This window comes from Bombus vancouverensis, chromosome 8 (assembly GCF_051014615.1).
Source record: "Bombus vancouverensis nearcticus chromosome 8, iyBomVanc1_principal, whole genome shotgun sequence".
Classification (NCBI taxonomy): Eukaryota; Metazoa; Arthropoda; class Insecta; order Hymenoptera; family Apidae; genus Bombus; species Bombus vancouverensis.
Genome location: NC_134918.1, coordinates 18,144,488 through 18,162,447, shown reverse-complemented (window position 1 = coordinate 18,162,447; position 17,960 = coordinate 18,144,488). Strand labels below are relative to the sequence as shown.

The following is a 17,960-nucleotide window of genomic DNA, read 5'->3' as shown; positions in this document are numbered from 1 at the left end:
TGTTGCGGTTTTTGATTTACATTTTACTCTAATTATAACTTTGCGTGAAATTGAAAATTAATAACAATGAGATGTCGCTTGTTAGATTGGTTTTATCGGTAATACATACCGCGTATGTAGAAGTTCAAGCTAGCGGTAAATCAAAAAACCAGCTATTTTATTATTTACTGAATTTAAATTATTTTGCGTATCTGTATCAATTAACGAATAATACATATACAAGTTTCAATTTTTACAAAAAAAAAATACAAACTCTAGGAGATTCAGTCTGTTAAATATATATATATATATATGTGTGTCGGAGAAGGAAAGACAGCGGGATTTCCCGTCCGGAATGTTGGGACAAACCCCAATACACTAGTCCAGACTAATAAAATATCTTGCTTTTGTAATCTCGCGACTTGATCCGCAATATGGGGTAAGGGATGCCGATCCGGGACCGTATTTTCTTTAGTTCTCGAAAATCTACCAATCATCTATCTGAACCATCTTTCGTCTTCGCGAGTAACATAGGGCTCGCGAACGGCGAGTTACTAGGCCTTATGATAGTTGGCTCTAATAAATTCGCTTATTCTCTTCTGCGCTCTTCCTCGCCAAGTCTATTAGGACTTCTTTGTACGGCGATGTTAGGATCGCTCAATTGTAGTTCCAACTGGCCTGTATTTACGCGAGTACGTAGGAAACCCGCATCGAGTGAGTCTTCGAATTTTCGAAAAGAAAGATTAATCGACTTTTATCACTACCCCGCACGCCATTGTCACTTCATTAACATCGATCTCGTCTTCGGCGACTTTATTACAGGCATTAATTATTTGTCTTACACATAGCGAGGCTATTTTGTGTAATACTACGTCAAAACCTTGACTTGTAATTTTACGATCAATCGCGATATCGTATTTTAAAATAACTATCAGTGAGGACATGACGACTTTATTTCTAATGCAAAACCACTAACGCCCGCGACGGGCAAGAGTTGAGATGTACCAATATTTCTCATTCCTCGCATTACGACTATATCGATCGTTCTTTTGCCAGAAAATCTCAAGACTACGGATTCTGTAATCAGTGAACACTTGGCTCCCAAAAATCGGGGTAAAATGGAAACGACTCATCCGGATGACTTGATCCACCAGTTGATGCTTCCACTATGTGGAAATCGATTCGACGCTCGTTATTGAAATTATATTCAGGGCACTGCTTTCTGAGGATTTTTCTCCATAATCGAATTGACAGCTGCGCATCATGCGGCGGAATCGGTCGTAAGCTCTTGCAGTGTTATGACCGGCACTGATCCCACTTCTGATGTCGGAGGCAGGTTGGCAGTTTGGGGCGTTCGGTGAACCTTCGCCGTCTTACTTTACCGTCGCGAATGTAGCCAATATTTATCAGTACGAATGCGAACGCTACAAGAGGCTATGAGGAATGGTAATAGGATGGTCGAGATGATGGTGACAACGAAGTCAGGTTCGATAACGAATCCACGGTCCACAGGAGGACTCGTATCAACGTGCTACTCGATTCGGGTAACTTCCCGATGACTCAATCGGCAATTCGTCCAACGACTCACTAACTAACTGATTAACTCTAACTCTCACTCTAACTCCGTCAATCCAAAAGAGGCTGCCCTTATATACTCCTGTCCCCGCTTCTCGGGTTAATCTTTGTTTTAAGGAGAGCCATATAATCGTTTCATACCTCTGTCAGGTACATGTCCCTCCCGTGACCGTGGCTACGTCCGTCCGTGACCTGCCATGTCACTTCGAGCCCAAACTCATCGTCATAAAGTCAGATTGGAACACTAAGACTATTTCTTATTTTTATTACTTAAGGGCGGCTATAGTAAAAGTCTGGACTAGTGTATTGGGGTTTGTCCCAACATTCCGGACGGGAAATCCCGCTGTCTTTCCTTCTCCGACATATGTATAGTAGTTAAATAAATATTTTGTTGCTGTAGACACATGGAAGTCCTTAAAGACGATAGTATTAACGAATAGAGGAGGAAAAATTATTACACGCTGAAATGTTGAAAACGTTAAAAATGTTTAAATATCGGATTTCGATCGCAGATCAAGCAAAATTGGCCTGCAAAATTGAAGAAACCGACAATGCATGTTTCGCAGACTCGAGAAAAAATGGAGAAAAAGCTTCTATCCGAGGTATAGTTGTTAAATTGCATTGTCGATAGATGACTGTAACACGGTGTATGCGTGAAACATAACCGAGACAACCTTCCTATCGATGTGTATCGAAACGTACCAATTAAACATCGTCATGAAATAATCGAACAACTTTTTATACGGTAATTAAGTAAACATAATTTTGAAGTATTAACTAATGTTAAACAACCGGAGACGTTTCAAGGGAAATGATTACATAGATATTCCTATTATTATTATTATCGTATAGGAAATCGTAGTTAAATCTCGTGTACAAGAATTCTCGAAAGTGAAACGCTTGAGAAGTATCAAATACCGAACGCTATTTTTTTTAGTTTTGATAAAGCAATACGACAAGTCGTGTCTAATCTGTGTATAAGAGATCAAGCCACGTACGATTTCCATGTTTTCCAAAATAAAAAGACCGTCTTGAAAATTAATCGACCGTCTTGCGAAGCAAAAAAATAAACATAGCAAAATCGGAATAAATTTGAAGCTTCGTTATTTTTATTTCTTATTGCAAGTTATAAAATCGGAGGTACGTATTATCTCACTCTTTATTGCTTTCATAGATAAGCTTAATTACCCCGATTGTATCATTGTATTTCTCAATTTAATAAACATATTTCGAACGCTACTAAGATAAACGTTTAAATGATTTATTATGGTTGTCTCTGTGGTTTCTAAGATACTTGCAGCTAATACCCAACTAGTTACGTTAGCTTCATGTAGACTGCTTCGTTCCGTGTGACTTGCGATACACGTACGTACGTACATATGTACATACATACATACATACATACATACATACATATATAGCATAATACCGCATACGAGCAATTAGATTAGTTTTTACTATTGACGATTAAAGCGTGATCCGATAGAATTAGCATGCAGGTGCAACTTTCAGAGCTATGTAAAACGCACAATCGCTAACACTTAGGAGTAGGTACAGCTACAATCGTTGTACTTCATAATAGTTACAAATAATATAATACGCGTGATTACACGGAAAGTTGCTTTTACGCTTATCGTTGGTATAAAATTATGACAAATATACGTTAACACGAGTAATTTACGTATTTATAAATGTATGTAAACATCATTTATAAGCAGTAATATTATGTAAAATACTTAGGTACGAGTATACCGAAAATAACTGATAAATACAATCTTTTAATGGGATTTAATATTTTGATATTTCACATGAAGTTTTATCCAATTTATCCATCGAACAAATATCATTTTTATGTCGTCGGTGATTTGTTTTAATGTAGATCGGTGAGACGCAAACCATGTAAATTTCTACAATTTCGATGATTTCGTAAGTATATAAATAAATCGCAAGCTTTTTTAATTTACCTTTATTCGTTCGCGCCGAAGTTCATAGTGACCGTATCAAGTACAAATAAAAATGAAAATTTTACTAAAACGTACATGTATATGTATATATTACGTTAAATATTTATTTATTTTCTTAAAGAGTGATGGATTTTCTTAAGCGATGTTCAATTTATGTATCTATAGCAGAGTGTTGAGAATTATCGCGTCTATCATCCTATCGTAACAAATACTTGTAGTTTCTGAACAAAAGTCCAGTAGGTGATGAAATTTTCCAGTACGTAATACACATATTCAATTTTTGCATTCTGTAACTTATCTTTTCTGATAACGCTAAGAATCGGTTTACCTCAAGAAATTCGATTTAATCGAATAAAAGCGAAGCTCTATCTCACGTGCACTTGTAAAAACAATTGTGCCATAGAATATAACAAATTTCGTTAATTTCGAAAATATTTTACCGCTTTTTAACGCGTTATATCCAACGCTATCTGATTAAATATAGCGAAGCAGTCGTAACACCATAATTTTTAGGCGACGCCAGAGTGTTGAGAAAACATGAATCTTCGATATCATCGCAAACATCATATCGATTTACACGATCCAGCGATAAATCTTTTTAATCGTATTATACTTTTTTCATCGAGATAGAGATAGCGAGAGAATAGTTTTACGCGATAGAATGTATTTAAAACGACGATCATTTATGCAGAAATAACGTTATGATCTTGGAACGCGAATATTCAAATGTTTCGAACGAAATAGTTTTATGTCGTGAGAGAGGAAACTGAAGAAATCGTTTAAAAACGAAACATTTTGTTTACGGATAAGGTACAATTTCAATTACCGTTGACAAACAAATTCAACAGCATCTTACAAATTAACCTTAGTGCAGAGAGATTAGATGCTATTATGCCTGTGCTTAACGAACAGTAGCCGTGTTTAGGAATTATAAATGGATTGTGCGAACGACGAAATTGTAGCACGCAATCGTAATGGAAGATGTGCAACTGTGTGGTTCTTCTGTTAAAAAGGTATCCAACCTAACCGGCACGACGATTTTAACACGCAACAGTCTAGAATTGATGGATCCATCGAAAAGACCTTGGTATATGAAAGGAGGGACCAGGAGGCCTTATCCTGCCATAAAATCGCATCGTACTGGCCGCAGATTGGCGCGTTTGTGGCCCGACGAAGACGCTTACGACGATCGTGTTACCAATCAAGTAAGCTTCGATCAATTTGCAGCAACGATATCTGTATTTGACCGCATCGACGATAATTTAATAATCGGAATTTGTAATTTAGGAACAGCGGTTGCCACGATTCACTTTTGTAGAATCGGCGTGATATAAGTTTAACTTTTACCCCGTAGACGCGAATCTTTCGTAACACGATGCCATAGGTATTTTATATGTTTTACGTTTATTCGTCGAAAATTTTATAATCATCTTGATCTAGGACGTTCGAGGAGGCTACGCGACCTTTCCCAGATTTCTCGAAAGAGCGTTACCAATGGAGAGGCGCGTAAGACACGAAAGATCCACGTTTACGTATCAATTTTGACTCGAACAGAAACGTTGGTACGAAAACGTTTTATTCTGCCTTGAACTTAGTTTTTGTTGCAGCGCTACTCCTTTCCCGGTTAATCCTATCATCTACGCCGATCTACAGGACATCCTGTACATATATTTTTAGCACGGTACAACGGTTGATCGATAATAGCCGTTATAAATATAAGTTTACCATAATTTATCAAATTTGATATTCGATAATCGATATTATTCGAACGGTGATAAAAGTAATCGAGTAATCGGATTCGATATTAAATATTTGCTAGTCGAAACAAGAATTTATCGCAGCGCGTCGTCTTTTTCCTTGGAACAAGAAGCTGCACTGTAATTTGCAGTTTGAAACGAATTGCCTATTTACGACTTTGTCGTATAGCAGTCTACAGCGTACTTTACTAAACGAAAATAGGAACATTGTGTTCCACCTTCTCTTTCAAATCGCGCATGGCCATGTAGTAGCGGTACATACTTTGTCTTTCACCCTTTCTTCTACGCCTGCGGCACAGTGCAGTCTATTATACGAGTATATAGGGCAGCGTTCTAAAAAAGGCATTGTACACAATTATGAATTTTACACGATTACGATTCTTTTTCTCTGTTACTATTATTTTTATTAATGTATTTCTATCGCGCTGCTGTCCATCGTCTTTTTAACGTATCTCGTCCGGAAAAGCATACGTAATACCTGTGCGAGATAACTTTTTCGTTTATTATACGTTTCCTAAATATCTTTCTCTCTTGTTTCAACTAATTTTATCCAATACGGTTTATCGAAACTATTCGTACCATTTCATTCCACGTGCAACTAGTATATACGTATTTTGTTCTTTAATTAGCTGTTTTCTTTTATGAACAGTACACGTAGTTATATTTAAAATACTTGCTCTCTCTCTCTCTCTCTCGTGTTCTGTGATGCGTAATGTAATTAACTATTTTTGAAATTAATTATTTGCAGTTGATGTATGTACCGACTGATTATAATAAAACTGGTGTCGATCGTCCATTGAAAAAGATAATGGTTCCACATGGTATGCCCGAGGCAAAAGTCGGTCCCGACATATTTCTTCAGCATCGATGTCCAGTAAATACTTGTATCATCGTCAGAGATAACGCCGAAGATGCTGATTTAATCTTATTTAAAGACTACATAACGCACGTGGGAAGAAGATCTGCGAGTCAGGTACGAAATTCAAATTTTGTCGTATCTTTACTAAAAGTGATATGTAAAGTAACAACAACGAGCAAAGTAACGCACGGAGAGATGGTCGTTTCTATAATTTAGCGTAATCAACGTTTATATCGTGTAATAGCTAGATCGTAGGTTTTTATGCTTTTATGCGAGATTTAAAGGTACAGAAAAGTTCACGGAAAGCATATAATATGCAAATATATGTATATTACGTACATAATATGTACATACATATAGTATAGAGTATTTAGATTCCAAGGTAGAGCGTTCGTTACGATATATGTGTAACGAGTAAAATAAGTTTCTATTCAAGTTCTCTTTCTTTACTTATGTTTAAAACCATATGAATTAAAAAGAAAGAAAAAACTTCTTTCCATCTACGGTCTCGTGTTCTTTCGTTACATATCGTATTATCGTTCGTATCGTCATATTTCTTATTTTAAGAAATTCGTTTCTTCAGCTTTTTAGGAGAAATCAAAACGCTTTGTAGGTTTACTCAACTACGTGTATTCGATGGTTTTTAATCGATTAAACGCTATTGCACGCGATCGCGAAACGTTTAAATTTGGTAATGCGTTTTGCGCGAATCACGAAAAAACCATGTCATACGGAATTTAATTATACACGTCGAATGAGACTAATACGATTTTCAGCAGGTGTGGATGCTGTATTTTTTAGAGTGCCCTTATCACACGCAGAGCGTGAAGAACGCTGTCATCAATTGGACGGCAACTTATCGTCGTGACAGCGACATAGTCGCGCCCTATGAAAGATGGCAATATTACGACTCTAGTGTCACGCAAATACCGCAGACTTTTAATTACGCAGCCAACAAGACTAAAAAGGTAACAACGTCCTTATCTTATTTATTTCACAGTCGTTCGTTGATTATATTTACTAGATGCTCGAAACAGTTTTTCAAAAGATCATGGAAAATAATCAAACTTTTGATTAAATCGTATATCTTTTTGACATTGAAATCGTTTTATTTTAAACGCGCCGGGTCAAGTTGTTTCTTACGAAAGTTTCAAGAAATAATAATATCTTATTTTAAAAAACGGCATACCGTTGAAATATACGACGTAAAACGTTACATTACGTTACGATTATCGCTGTAACCATTGTTTTCGTCCTTTTGAATATCCCACGAGTGACATTCGATAGAACGATAAATCGAATAAGAAGAAAGATATTTCTAGAAAGTTTAATATTCAAAGTATATCGATAATGTTGCTTCAGGTAGCATGGTTCGTTTCTAATTGTCATCCACGAAATCAGCGTATGCATTACGCGAAAGAGCTTTCGAAATACATCCAAGTGGACATCTATGGAACCTGTGGCTCCTTGCGATGCCCACGTTCGCAATCTCAAGCGTGCTTCGATATGCTCGACGAAGACTACAAATTTTATCTAGCTTTCGAGAATTCCAACTGCAAGGATTATATTACGGAAAAGTTCTTCGTCAATGGTCTCGGGTATGATACATTTTAATTTACGCTTGTACTCGCGGTCGATGTTACGCGAATTACAAATACACGAATTTTAACATAAGGCGCCATCTTTTACGAAATTCATACGTACGCAAAGGTATACGCGAGGTTTAGAGTGCCACTTAAAAAATTTCGTTGGGTTGTTGCCATAATTGTTAGAGTGTGCTTCACGCTCGGTTGTTACCTTACTTACCCACCCTTATTTAGCGCACTTTGATGTATGTAGAGGTTCTCAAGATTCCCTCCTGCCCTACTATGTTCGAGTGTTATCTTCACCGAGATTTTGGAATAAAACCGAGAATAACAAGTTACTCTTGCCAGAACCTAATGCTTTCTTGCAATGTTTTATACGAAGTACATACATACGTATACGATAGGTACATGTTACTGTCAATTAGGTTTGTATCGTTGATACGTTGTTGTTCGCGTTATTATATCGTAGATGTTTCGACGTTGGCGATTTATCGCGATACATACTACTTTCTAGAATAATCGGTATAGAACTTTTAATCAAATGGAAAACCCTTTTGGTCTATTTGCGTCAAAGAACCTACACCGTTTCCATAAAGCAAATGCCATGCAATTGTAAATTGTAAATTGTAAATTGTAAATTGTAAATTGTAAATTGTAAATTGTAAAATTTCGATCAATTTTGCCACGTTATTGAAATAAATTTCTGTTTTTGATTCAGACACAACGTTCTGCCGATCGTAATGGGTGCGCATCCAACGGATTACGCTCGCAGCGCTCCTTACCGCTCGTACATTCACGTGGATGAGTTTGAGTCACCGAAAGAGCTTGCCGAGTATCTTCATCGTTTGGACCGAGACGACGAATTGTACAATTCGTACTTTCGTTGGAAAGGTACCGGCGAGTTTATCAACACGTACTTTTGGTGCCGTGTTTGCGCCATGTTGCACGACGACCGGCCGCCAAAATTTTACAAGGACGTGAACGAATGGTGGAGAGGCGATGGAATATGCACGACGACTTCGTGGCGCGAACACGATTCGGTTCGTGCAGGAAACTTGAAAAACACTTGAAACGTTCTTCGCAAAGTTCCGTTGATATACGTGAAAGGACGCGGTGCGTCTGAACGTCTATACGCGAGAATCGACTGGATTTACAAAGGCCACGTGGAAAGTTTTATCGTTAAGAAGCGGTATGTTCGAGAACGATTCGTTCTGTCACTTATCCTTGATCGTGTAACGAATTTGTTGCGGTTGCGATTGCGGTTGCGATGCTCAAAAAAAAAAGAAAAAAGAAAAACTACCCATGGATTCCGAGGAATCCGATGTTAACGAGACGTTCGAGTCGAAGTTAAACGACGCCGACGCGACCCGACGTCTGGTTAGTCCGTTAATCGATAAAAAGACTGCCGACTACGAATTTGATGAAACGCAAAGACCGAATTTGTATTTTTCGACGAGCAACACGGACTTTTACGTGCAACGATCGACGACCGATTCCCCACTTTAGAGGTACGGTTACTCGTGTTTTTACGGTGACTATAAAACGCCGGTGTTCTTTCTTTTTTAGCGACAGTAACGATCCGAGTCTTGACTCTGGTCGATTACTTCGTTGAATATTTATCGCAATTTCTATTGGAACAAATCTCTTCTTTCAAAATTTATCATCATCGATCTTCGAACTTCTTTGACTATATCGATTATCAAATTAGTTACGCACAGAGTAAATTGCTTCGGCATATCGCTTACCGACAATGACAATTTTTCGAACGTTCCTTCGAAATTCGTATAGGTACACGTAAGACTCTCGTTCTAGTCTTTTGTGGATTGTTTTGAAAATTTCATATTCAAATTAGACGTTTGTAAAACGTTATTTTCGTAAAGCGTATTACCACGATCGTGGTAATTTGACGAGACAATGTTTTATACGATTATTAATAAATTACGAATATCGACGTAGTTAGTGGAAAATTAATAACGTATTTGAATAGACGCTGACTATTCACGCTACACGTTCTTGATTCAAATTTCAAGAAATATACGCGTTTGTCGATTCGCAAAGCGTATGTAAATTATATACACGCAAATCGTATAGTTGTCGACTATACGTCTCATTGAATCCGTGTCTAAACTCGCCTTTAATAGCACGGAACGCGTATTTCGTTAAAACGCAAAAGTAACTTTACTTTGACTGTATTCTTCATATAACATACAGACAGACTATCAACGATTTGCTGTTTTTATCTTCGAAATTTCAACGATATAACGATGAAAGAATTGGCAAGTAAATTATAATTGTTTGCAAGAATCGAAGTAAGAGGAAAACTGTAGGTTTTGAAATTAATTTAATTTTCGTAGCAAAGCAGTCGCGAAATATACGTATAATGACTGAACGAGGTTACTTTTGAAATTAATTTCTTCTAAATATACATATATATATATATATAAAATATATATATATATATGTAAATAAAGTGTAACAAGATGGCAATTATTCTTTTGAAAATGAAAGAGAGCAATACTTTTTCGCAGCTCACGCTCAACGGACGTGTTGGATTATCATTACGCTTAACACATGGAAAATGCGAAATCTGTACGACGATACAAAGCTGGACGATAACGCGCAGGTTAATATAATTTTAAATGTTCCTCGTAACGACACGATATCAATTTTATCTTTATCCCGGTATTCGGATAAATATTCATGTGGGTTCGAATGCGGATTGTACGTTCGTTATATACGCCACAAGGTAGCTACGAAAATCTGTTGCTTTAAAAATCTTTTCGTCGCACACATTTTATCGCTGATAGATACCTACGGATGCCTTTTATAAATACATGTTGTTGCGTATCTATCATAGGTGTATGCATAAATCTGTCGAACCTAAGGACTCCTTGTTTTAGGAAATTTGCTTTGTTAGTTTATCGACTTATCGCGTATGTACGAAAAACGATTGTCTCTGTATGAAAATTTAACTTTAAAGTTGAATCGGAAAAGTCGAATATAGGGATTTACGATTGTATTTATAATTGTATAACGAGTGTAATATAAAATCGTATAAATGGCGACAAAGATGAATCATCGCGTCGTTCAAAGTACGTTTAATGGATAGTGTCATTGCCGCATTCTCTGTAGTATCTCGTGTATGTACATTTCTATGATCTACATAGCGCGTACAAAGATAGCGTGGAACGAATTATCTGTAAATTAACTCTAGATTAAGTCTTTCAAGGTGTGATGTTTACGATCGTACTTGTTAATAGATAGAAGTAGTTGGGATAAATATCAAAGTCAATGTGCTACGACCAGGATAATAATTTGTTGGAATATTCTCAAACTTTAAACATAATCGTGTGAAAAAATAGTTTCGCAAGTTCTGAGATTATTGAAGTTTACGAGCGGAATTGATATACGCGTAGTAAATGTAAGAAAATGTTTGCACATAGCTGAACATTGTTTACCCTTTGTATCATACGTATACAACTATTTACATTAGTTCGCAGTATGGAATTTATTAGATTCGAACCTACACGGATAAGTATCGTGTTAGGCAAATCGATGTTTGACAACTGCGATCTACCGTAATCGATCATTGAACACGTTACAGCTGTGTCGTATTTTCTAAAGATTCCCACCTCTTGTTCGTCGAATCATTGCGCGAGTCGCGCGAGGAAAAGAAATAGCCGTTGAGAAGATCTTTTCGTCAACATTCGTATACCGTAACATAGGTACGCTGTTAATCGGGTTCTGTACGCGAGTCCTACTACAATATCGATAACGGGTAACGTTCGTTGTTCAACGTTATCAAAACTACTGTCATTAGGTAACGATCATTTTCGATTCACGTTCAACGTCGATGCGTACTCGATACGTTATACGTGTACAGTCGTTATTTGTAAAATATCAAGTACGCGAGACTTTCGCGAGATCTAGTCAAACGTGACCTTATCGAGAAACTTTTTCGAGTCATTCTCGTCGCTACGTACGCAACGTGTACCTGTTCAAACGAGTCCTAGTATAACTTACTTTGAATTTAATTAACGTAATATTAAGTTAATTTATATAGCTGTTTAAATAGTTGTTCGTCGAACGAATCGTTGCGTGCTCTATCCGTTAATTATAGGTACATGGTAATTTTCCAACAATTACGACTATTTCACGAGCAAACTTTATTCGTCGCACGATAATAATTATGATTAAAGGCACGAATATTTATATCGATTTATTTCTAACTTATAGACGCTTCTTTAAACACGCTCGACTTTCTGTAAAGAACGTACCAGTTTGTTCGATTCTTTTACATTATATATACTTCGTTCAAACGTGTACGTTTCGAAAACGTTTCTTTCCGTAGTAATTACTATCGCGACAAATAAAACTTGCTATCGATATAATTATCATCGGTGCTGAATAACAATTTCAAATATCGAATGTATTATGATCACTATCTGCAAGATTCGTTAATTTGCAAAAGACTATTTTGATAACGCAATTATTCGCCAAGAAGTTTTAACAGTTTCGTTGTTTACCGATGCGTAAGCGCGTACATACGCGAAAGCAATTTTTGTGCGTTGAACGCAAGGATACTACTTATAGAATACCAGACTTCCTCTTTGATCATTTCTGGTATTTTACGTTTTATTGCTTACGTCGAGCAACTTTTTTCAAATTGTACTTTTCGTAGTATCGTTTGAATATTTTCGTAAACTACGATAATTTGTAAAACGCGATATCGTTTCAGAGATCAAGAAGAGGAAGACAGAAGAAAATTGGAAAAGATATTACACGTTTCTTCATACGTTTCTACAAATTTTATTTGAACAGAAGAAGAATCGCGTTTGAATCAACTTGATCGCTCGTAATTTCGATTTCACTTTAAATACGATTAATTTCCTATCAAGCACATATCGATCGATCGATAAATAATAATTAAACGTTAACTATCGGTTGAAAACAGATTATAAACAGCTATTACGTGACGTGAGATTTCGCGAACGACAAGTACGATTATCGAAACGAATCTCGTTGTTGCACGAGCACGAAGAGGTACGCATATTGCGCGAGGAAGTCACTTTTCGCTTCCATTCTTCCACAAAACACAGTTACACGAATATCGAAACGATGGTGTATCGGCTAAAGATTTCCATCTTACACCGGTATATATTCGCATACGGTAGTAACGCAAATCGTCATGTTGTTCAGTTTATCCGTTTTGCTCGTTATCTAACCGTTCGTTCAGAGTCGAGATCGCGATATTTCGATCGAGTGATTAATTTCCCACTCGTTGTCGTCGTTAAAACTTGTATCGATAGCATGGGGTTGTAAACCAAATGATCCTAGATAAATTATTTCTATTTTTATGCGCGTTGCAGAATTCCATGCTCTACGAATCGTGCGCTTTTTATCAACGATAGTTAACTTTCGGGTGTACGTAGTCCTCGATGTTCGGTAAAAGAAAAGTTGACAAAAGTTGGTCGAGATTAGCACGTTGATAACAAAAAATGCGATAAAATATCGTTAAAACTGTAAAAGTATTCGTGTACATCGAACGCATGATTGCGAAGAAAGTTACGGTTAAAGTACAGTGAAAAGATAAAGCCTGTCGCGACTAATTGTAAGACGTTCCATTGCCGAGATTCGTTTATTAACCTTTACCTGTTCGTTACTTGTTTCGATCGTACGGTAGACGCTAATGCCAAATACCTACTGTAAAGTAAGGGTAAATGTAAGTTCAAAATGCGGAAGAATTAGCGAGGATATACAGAACTTACTCGTAAAATTAGCACAGCTCAAAACGTATAGCTCAAAAATGCAAAACGTTCGATTGTTTTAGTTCAAAGCGTTCTTGTTGGCTCAAAAGAAAATCGATACGAGGCAATGTTGTTTCTGTAGTGTAGGAATGTCGCACGAACGCAAATACGATATGGAATGCACGCGTAAAACTGTACTACAAGCGGATTACTTCACGGTGGATTTTGCCACAGCTTCTAATCGGTTCCTACGTAACGTCGATCTTTCAGAGTGCGCACAACCAAGCTAGATAATCGTATAATTAAGCAACGACTTATCGATCGAACCCGACAGAGATCGAACGATCGGCTGCAGAATCGAACGAAAGGCTCCGATTACGCGACTGATCGTTTCGAGAATACGTGTCCGCGCGCGAACACGAGTTACAGATATTTTATTATTTGAACTTTCACTTTCTTTTTTCGAGCAATTAGCGAATTCATTTGGAAATTATATGGAATTAAGAGGTACGTTACGAACTCGAACGTAGGCGAGTAGTACCATTGTTCTAAAAAGCTTTGATTCTATTATGCGTAACGAAGTACCGACGAGTACACTCGCGTAGACGATTATTTCGCTTCGACGTTGACGATATTTTCTATACAAGTACCTATATATGTACATATATTTTACAAATATCTACGGTGAAAAATTCAGAAAGATATCGATGTCGAATCAAGAACCAATTAAGTTATTTATTCCTTCGTCGACGTTTACGTTAGTTATCGTTGTTTGTTTGCCAATTATTTAAATATATCACGTTACACGTTCGTTCGATATTTTAACTTTATTTAACTACACATAATATACTGATGTAACAGTTAGTTTAACAGCTAGGTTGGTTATACGCGACCGTTTAGATAAAATTATCAAGCTTTGATACTTGTTAGCGCGGTACATGAAAATTTCGTGAAATAATCAATATCCATAGAATCGTAGAAATTTGAATAATAACTATGGAATTCAAAGCGTACTTTGAAAATCGTGATATGTGCTTTATCGATTCTTTACTACTTATTGATTATTGGTGCTGTTTGTAATAATCGGTGCTGGTGTACGCCATATTTAGACCACATATTTTCGTTATAGAGATTTAGCGTGTAAGAATTAGCGGCCGAAAATGATACATAAAACGCAATAGAATAGGTAAAATTTTCTTCTTTTGCTTTCCAGCGAATCTTTCTTCCATTTGTTGACGTACAAAATTAGAATAGCGTATCTTAGCGTACCAAAGAGCTAGGAAATCGAAGAGAAAAACTATAGCAGAATCAGGTGCACCTTTTCGTTTTTCACAAAGCAAGTGTGAATCGTTGTTTCGTTATATTCGAAATACGTACTTGTATTAATATTATATACATGCGTATTATGTTATAGATCAGTGCTATCCGAGTTTTACGAGTAGTACCGATACTTTATCTTATTTATCGAATTATGCAGCGCAGAATAACACGTATCGTTTTTATCGCGTGAAATTTTTATCTCGAATAATCGGTTGTTTACAGAACCTCTAAAGGGCTGGATCACGTTTGATTATAATCGAAAAACACTCTTACGCGGCTTTACGATTAAGAAGTGTCTCGATACGAAACAGTCGAAAAAGGGAATAACCTGATCGATTCGAAAATATAAGCCTATCGAAAATGGGTATCGAAGATATCCAAGATGTTTGGTAAGAAACGATCGATATTAGTTTAGTCGTTGCGTTACTGTAACTTAATTGACACTAGTTTACGTAACTAACGTTCATCGATATCTTTGACGCGTCGAGACGATGAGAAAACACGTGTGTGAATACGTATTCCCAAAATCAAACGCAAAGATAATTTTGTTATGGAATTGATCGACGACGTATTGAATTTTAAAACTGCTCTTCTATCAGAGGCGGGAAATGCGACTTGTTGTATTTTAACCTGTAGTCCTCATAAACGTGGAAGAGAAAAATATTACGAGATTAGCATAGCGAAGAAGAACACCGTGGACAGCACCGCTGTAAATTAACGATCGTAATTGACTATTCTTAACTTACTGGTCTATGTTCGCGCTGTACGACACGACAGTGTGTTATAATTTCGACGTATTTTATCGGTTATTATTTTCACGCATTGCTGTGTAAATATCTTCATTCTGCGACGATAATGTTACAATTCGCTATTTATAGAGAATAATTGTCAAAGTGATCGCACATTGTGAGACTAGATAGCGTCATAATTTGTAAATAGTAACTTGTACGATTATAATAAAATGCTACGTGTAAAGAAATCTAACGATACATCGTAACGACGTTTAATGTAATATTGATATTTGAAATTTCTAGGAAATTGCGAACAGTACTACGTATATGAAAAACGTATTCTCATTTTGCCCTATCGGAAACCAAAACTTAGCGTGCCACGACTAATGTACTACGCGATTATAATCGCCACGATTAGACAGGTTGATCGTTCCATTTAATCGTTAATTTTCCTTTATGATTATTTTCCAAGTAAACGTTTATTTCGATATTTCTTCGACCGTTATCGATGTAAAACTGAGAAAAGTAATTGGATGTAGCATTACGTTCGTAACATTCTGTTGTTTCTCAAAATTTTCCTGTTAAAAATATTGGATTCGCACGCTTTCGACGGTTCTCTTGATTTGATCGTCATAGGTTTCTTTGTTCGATACAATTACCGAGTATGTATTGCGTATTTATATTTGTATTTTATACGTTCCTGATTGTGGGAATAAAAATGAACGCTATTCTTACTTTTGAAATATTCTTCTTTCCTTACCCATTGATAAATTTCTATGATAACGATGGGTGTTTGCCGGTTTTATAATCGTTAGTCGTATTTCGATTCGATATCGTATCGTTGTACCTACATTTTTACAAATTCGACGATTCTCTAGACACTCGGTAAATTTGAAATAGTAGCAAATTAACGCGATATACATGTACCTGCGGAAATCACACGCGCATCTGTTAACAATTTCCGTTCGAACAAACATTGGATCATAGCCTGTTTTACAAATCTTATTAAACGTCTACCTCGATGAATACGTATTTCGTTTCAAATTAGCACGCGTGCAATGTGTTTGGTCACATTTGCGATTACTTGTGTGGTCCTTTTGTGTCGCGATATAAGGCCGCTTCTTGTCTCTCGATATACGCTTCGTATATATTTTCAACGTGTATATTTCGTATTTATACGTGGAAAGAAGAAAGGATAAAGATACGTTTCGATTATACGATTATACGAAAGATTATCGAACCTTTCTCGTCGTACGTACCTATTCTTTGTGGAGCGGACATCAACTGTAAAGAAAGGTTTTGTTGAGAATAAAATATCATTGCTAACGGCTACGCGTATATGTTACTTTGATTTTTCCCGCTTATTCGGTCTGTCTAAAACGGAAACCCATCTGCTTCTGCAATGGAAAACTCGATAGGATCCGTTAAATTTATACGAATCCCGACCTTACATGGTTTTGAGAGCCCTGATCGGATAGTACGCGCTTGGTAAGCTTTCTATCGCCTATCCGAGAATAAAAATTCTCGAAGTTGCTATCAAATGGATACGCGATACGACGACCAACGCACACGTATACACCTTATTCGTTATACCCAATAACTAAACGCAATTCCAATATTCTATATTTAAAGTTGCTTTTTGATAAAATTTCATTTTTCCTAGAAACGCACAGTGCCCTTTTTCCTCTTTGTTTTGTCTCTCTACTCTTTACACTCAATAAACCCTGATGGGCTTCACATCCTGTGGCTCAATCTGCACGGCTGGTCGCCTTTCCAACTACACCTCACAGAGCATATGACCTCTTTATCCCTTTGTTTTTCTCTTACCCATCCTGCCACCGTATCCCTCAGTTTTTTCTCACATGCATAGGAATTCTTCGTAAAGGTTATTTTTCACCACGTCCATATCGCGATAAACTTATAGTTTATCCAGACATTTACATTTATACACATAGATTGGATTTTCGTCCATTGGATCGCGTCCAATGCAATACTTTGATTTTTTCTCAATACAAAGTAAGTACATGTTATATTAACGCTTGACTCGATATTATCCATCTTTGTATTATACTTCCTAAGAACGTTCCTAAGAACGACACAGCGTAGTAAAACTTTGCTCTTAGTCTACATTCGTCGCGTATGTAAAATCGTATCTTTGATATATAAACGTCTCGTATAATTCTATTATACGGGTCACATACATTTTTAAGTCCTTATTGTCTAACCCTATACGTGAAAGTACGAGTACGCTAATCTTTGACAATGCTCATAAAACTACGTGCTAAAGTTTTAGAATCTTACTTTTATTTATATTAAATAACAATCCTGTATCGTGTTACAACTAAATGATACGTATGTAAATCTTGTTTCAACGTGCCAAAGAAAATGTTTCTCTTCGCAATTTATTTTAACTTTCTTTTTTACGCTCATCACACATATTTC

At 36.6% G+C, this 17,960-nt stretch overlaps 1 protein-coding gene across 10 annotated transcripts in view; it reads left to right on the top strand.

The window, feature by feature from the left end:
• FucTA (glycoprotein 3-alpha-L-fucosyltransferase A) overlaps positions 1-16,252 on the top strand; it is a 33,475-nt gene extending 17,223 nt beyond the window's left edge. For 7 of the 10 annotated variants that reach the window (XM_033339416.2, XM_033339415.2, XM_033339414.2 and 4 more), the window contains exons 3-8: positions 2,067-2,156; positions 4,532-4,723; positions 6,024-6,248; positions 6,911-7,102; positions 7,497-7,732; positions 8,439-16,252. In XM_033339416.2, the coding sequence (XP_033195307.2) occupies positions 2,067-2,156; positions 4,532-4,723; positions 6,024-6,248; positions 6,911-7,102; positions 7,497-7,732; positions 8,439-8,790 (1,287 nt within the window). In that variant the 3' untranslated portion in view covers positions 8,791-16,252. The remainder of the gene's footprint in view (positions 1-2,066; positions 2,157-4,531; positions 4,724-6,023; positions 6,249-6,910; positions 7,103-7,496; positions 7,733-8,438) is intronic. The other 3 variants (XM_033339418.2, XM_033339419.2, XM_033339420.2) reach the window with 3 other exon arrangements.
• Positions 16,253-17,960: the final 1,708 nt, after the last annotated feature.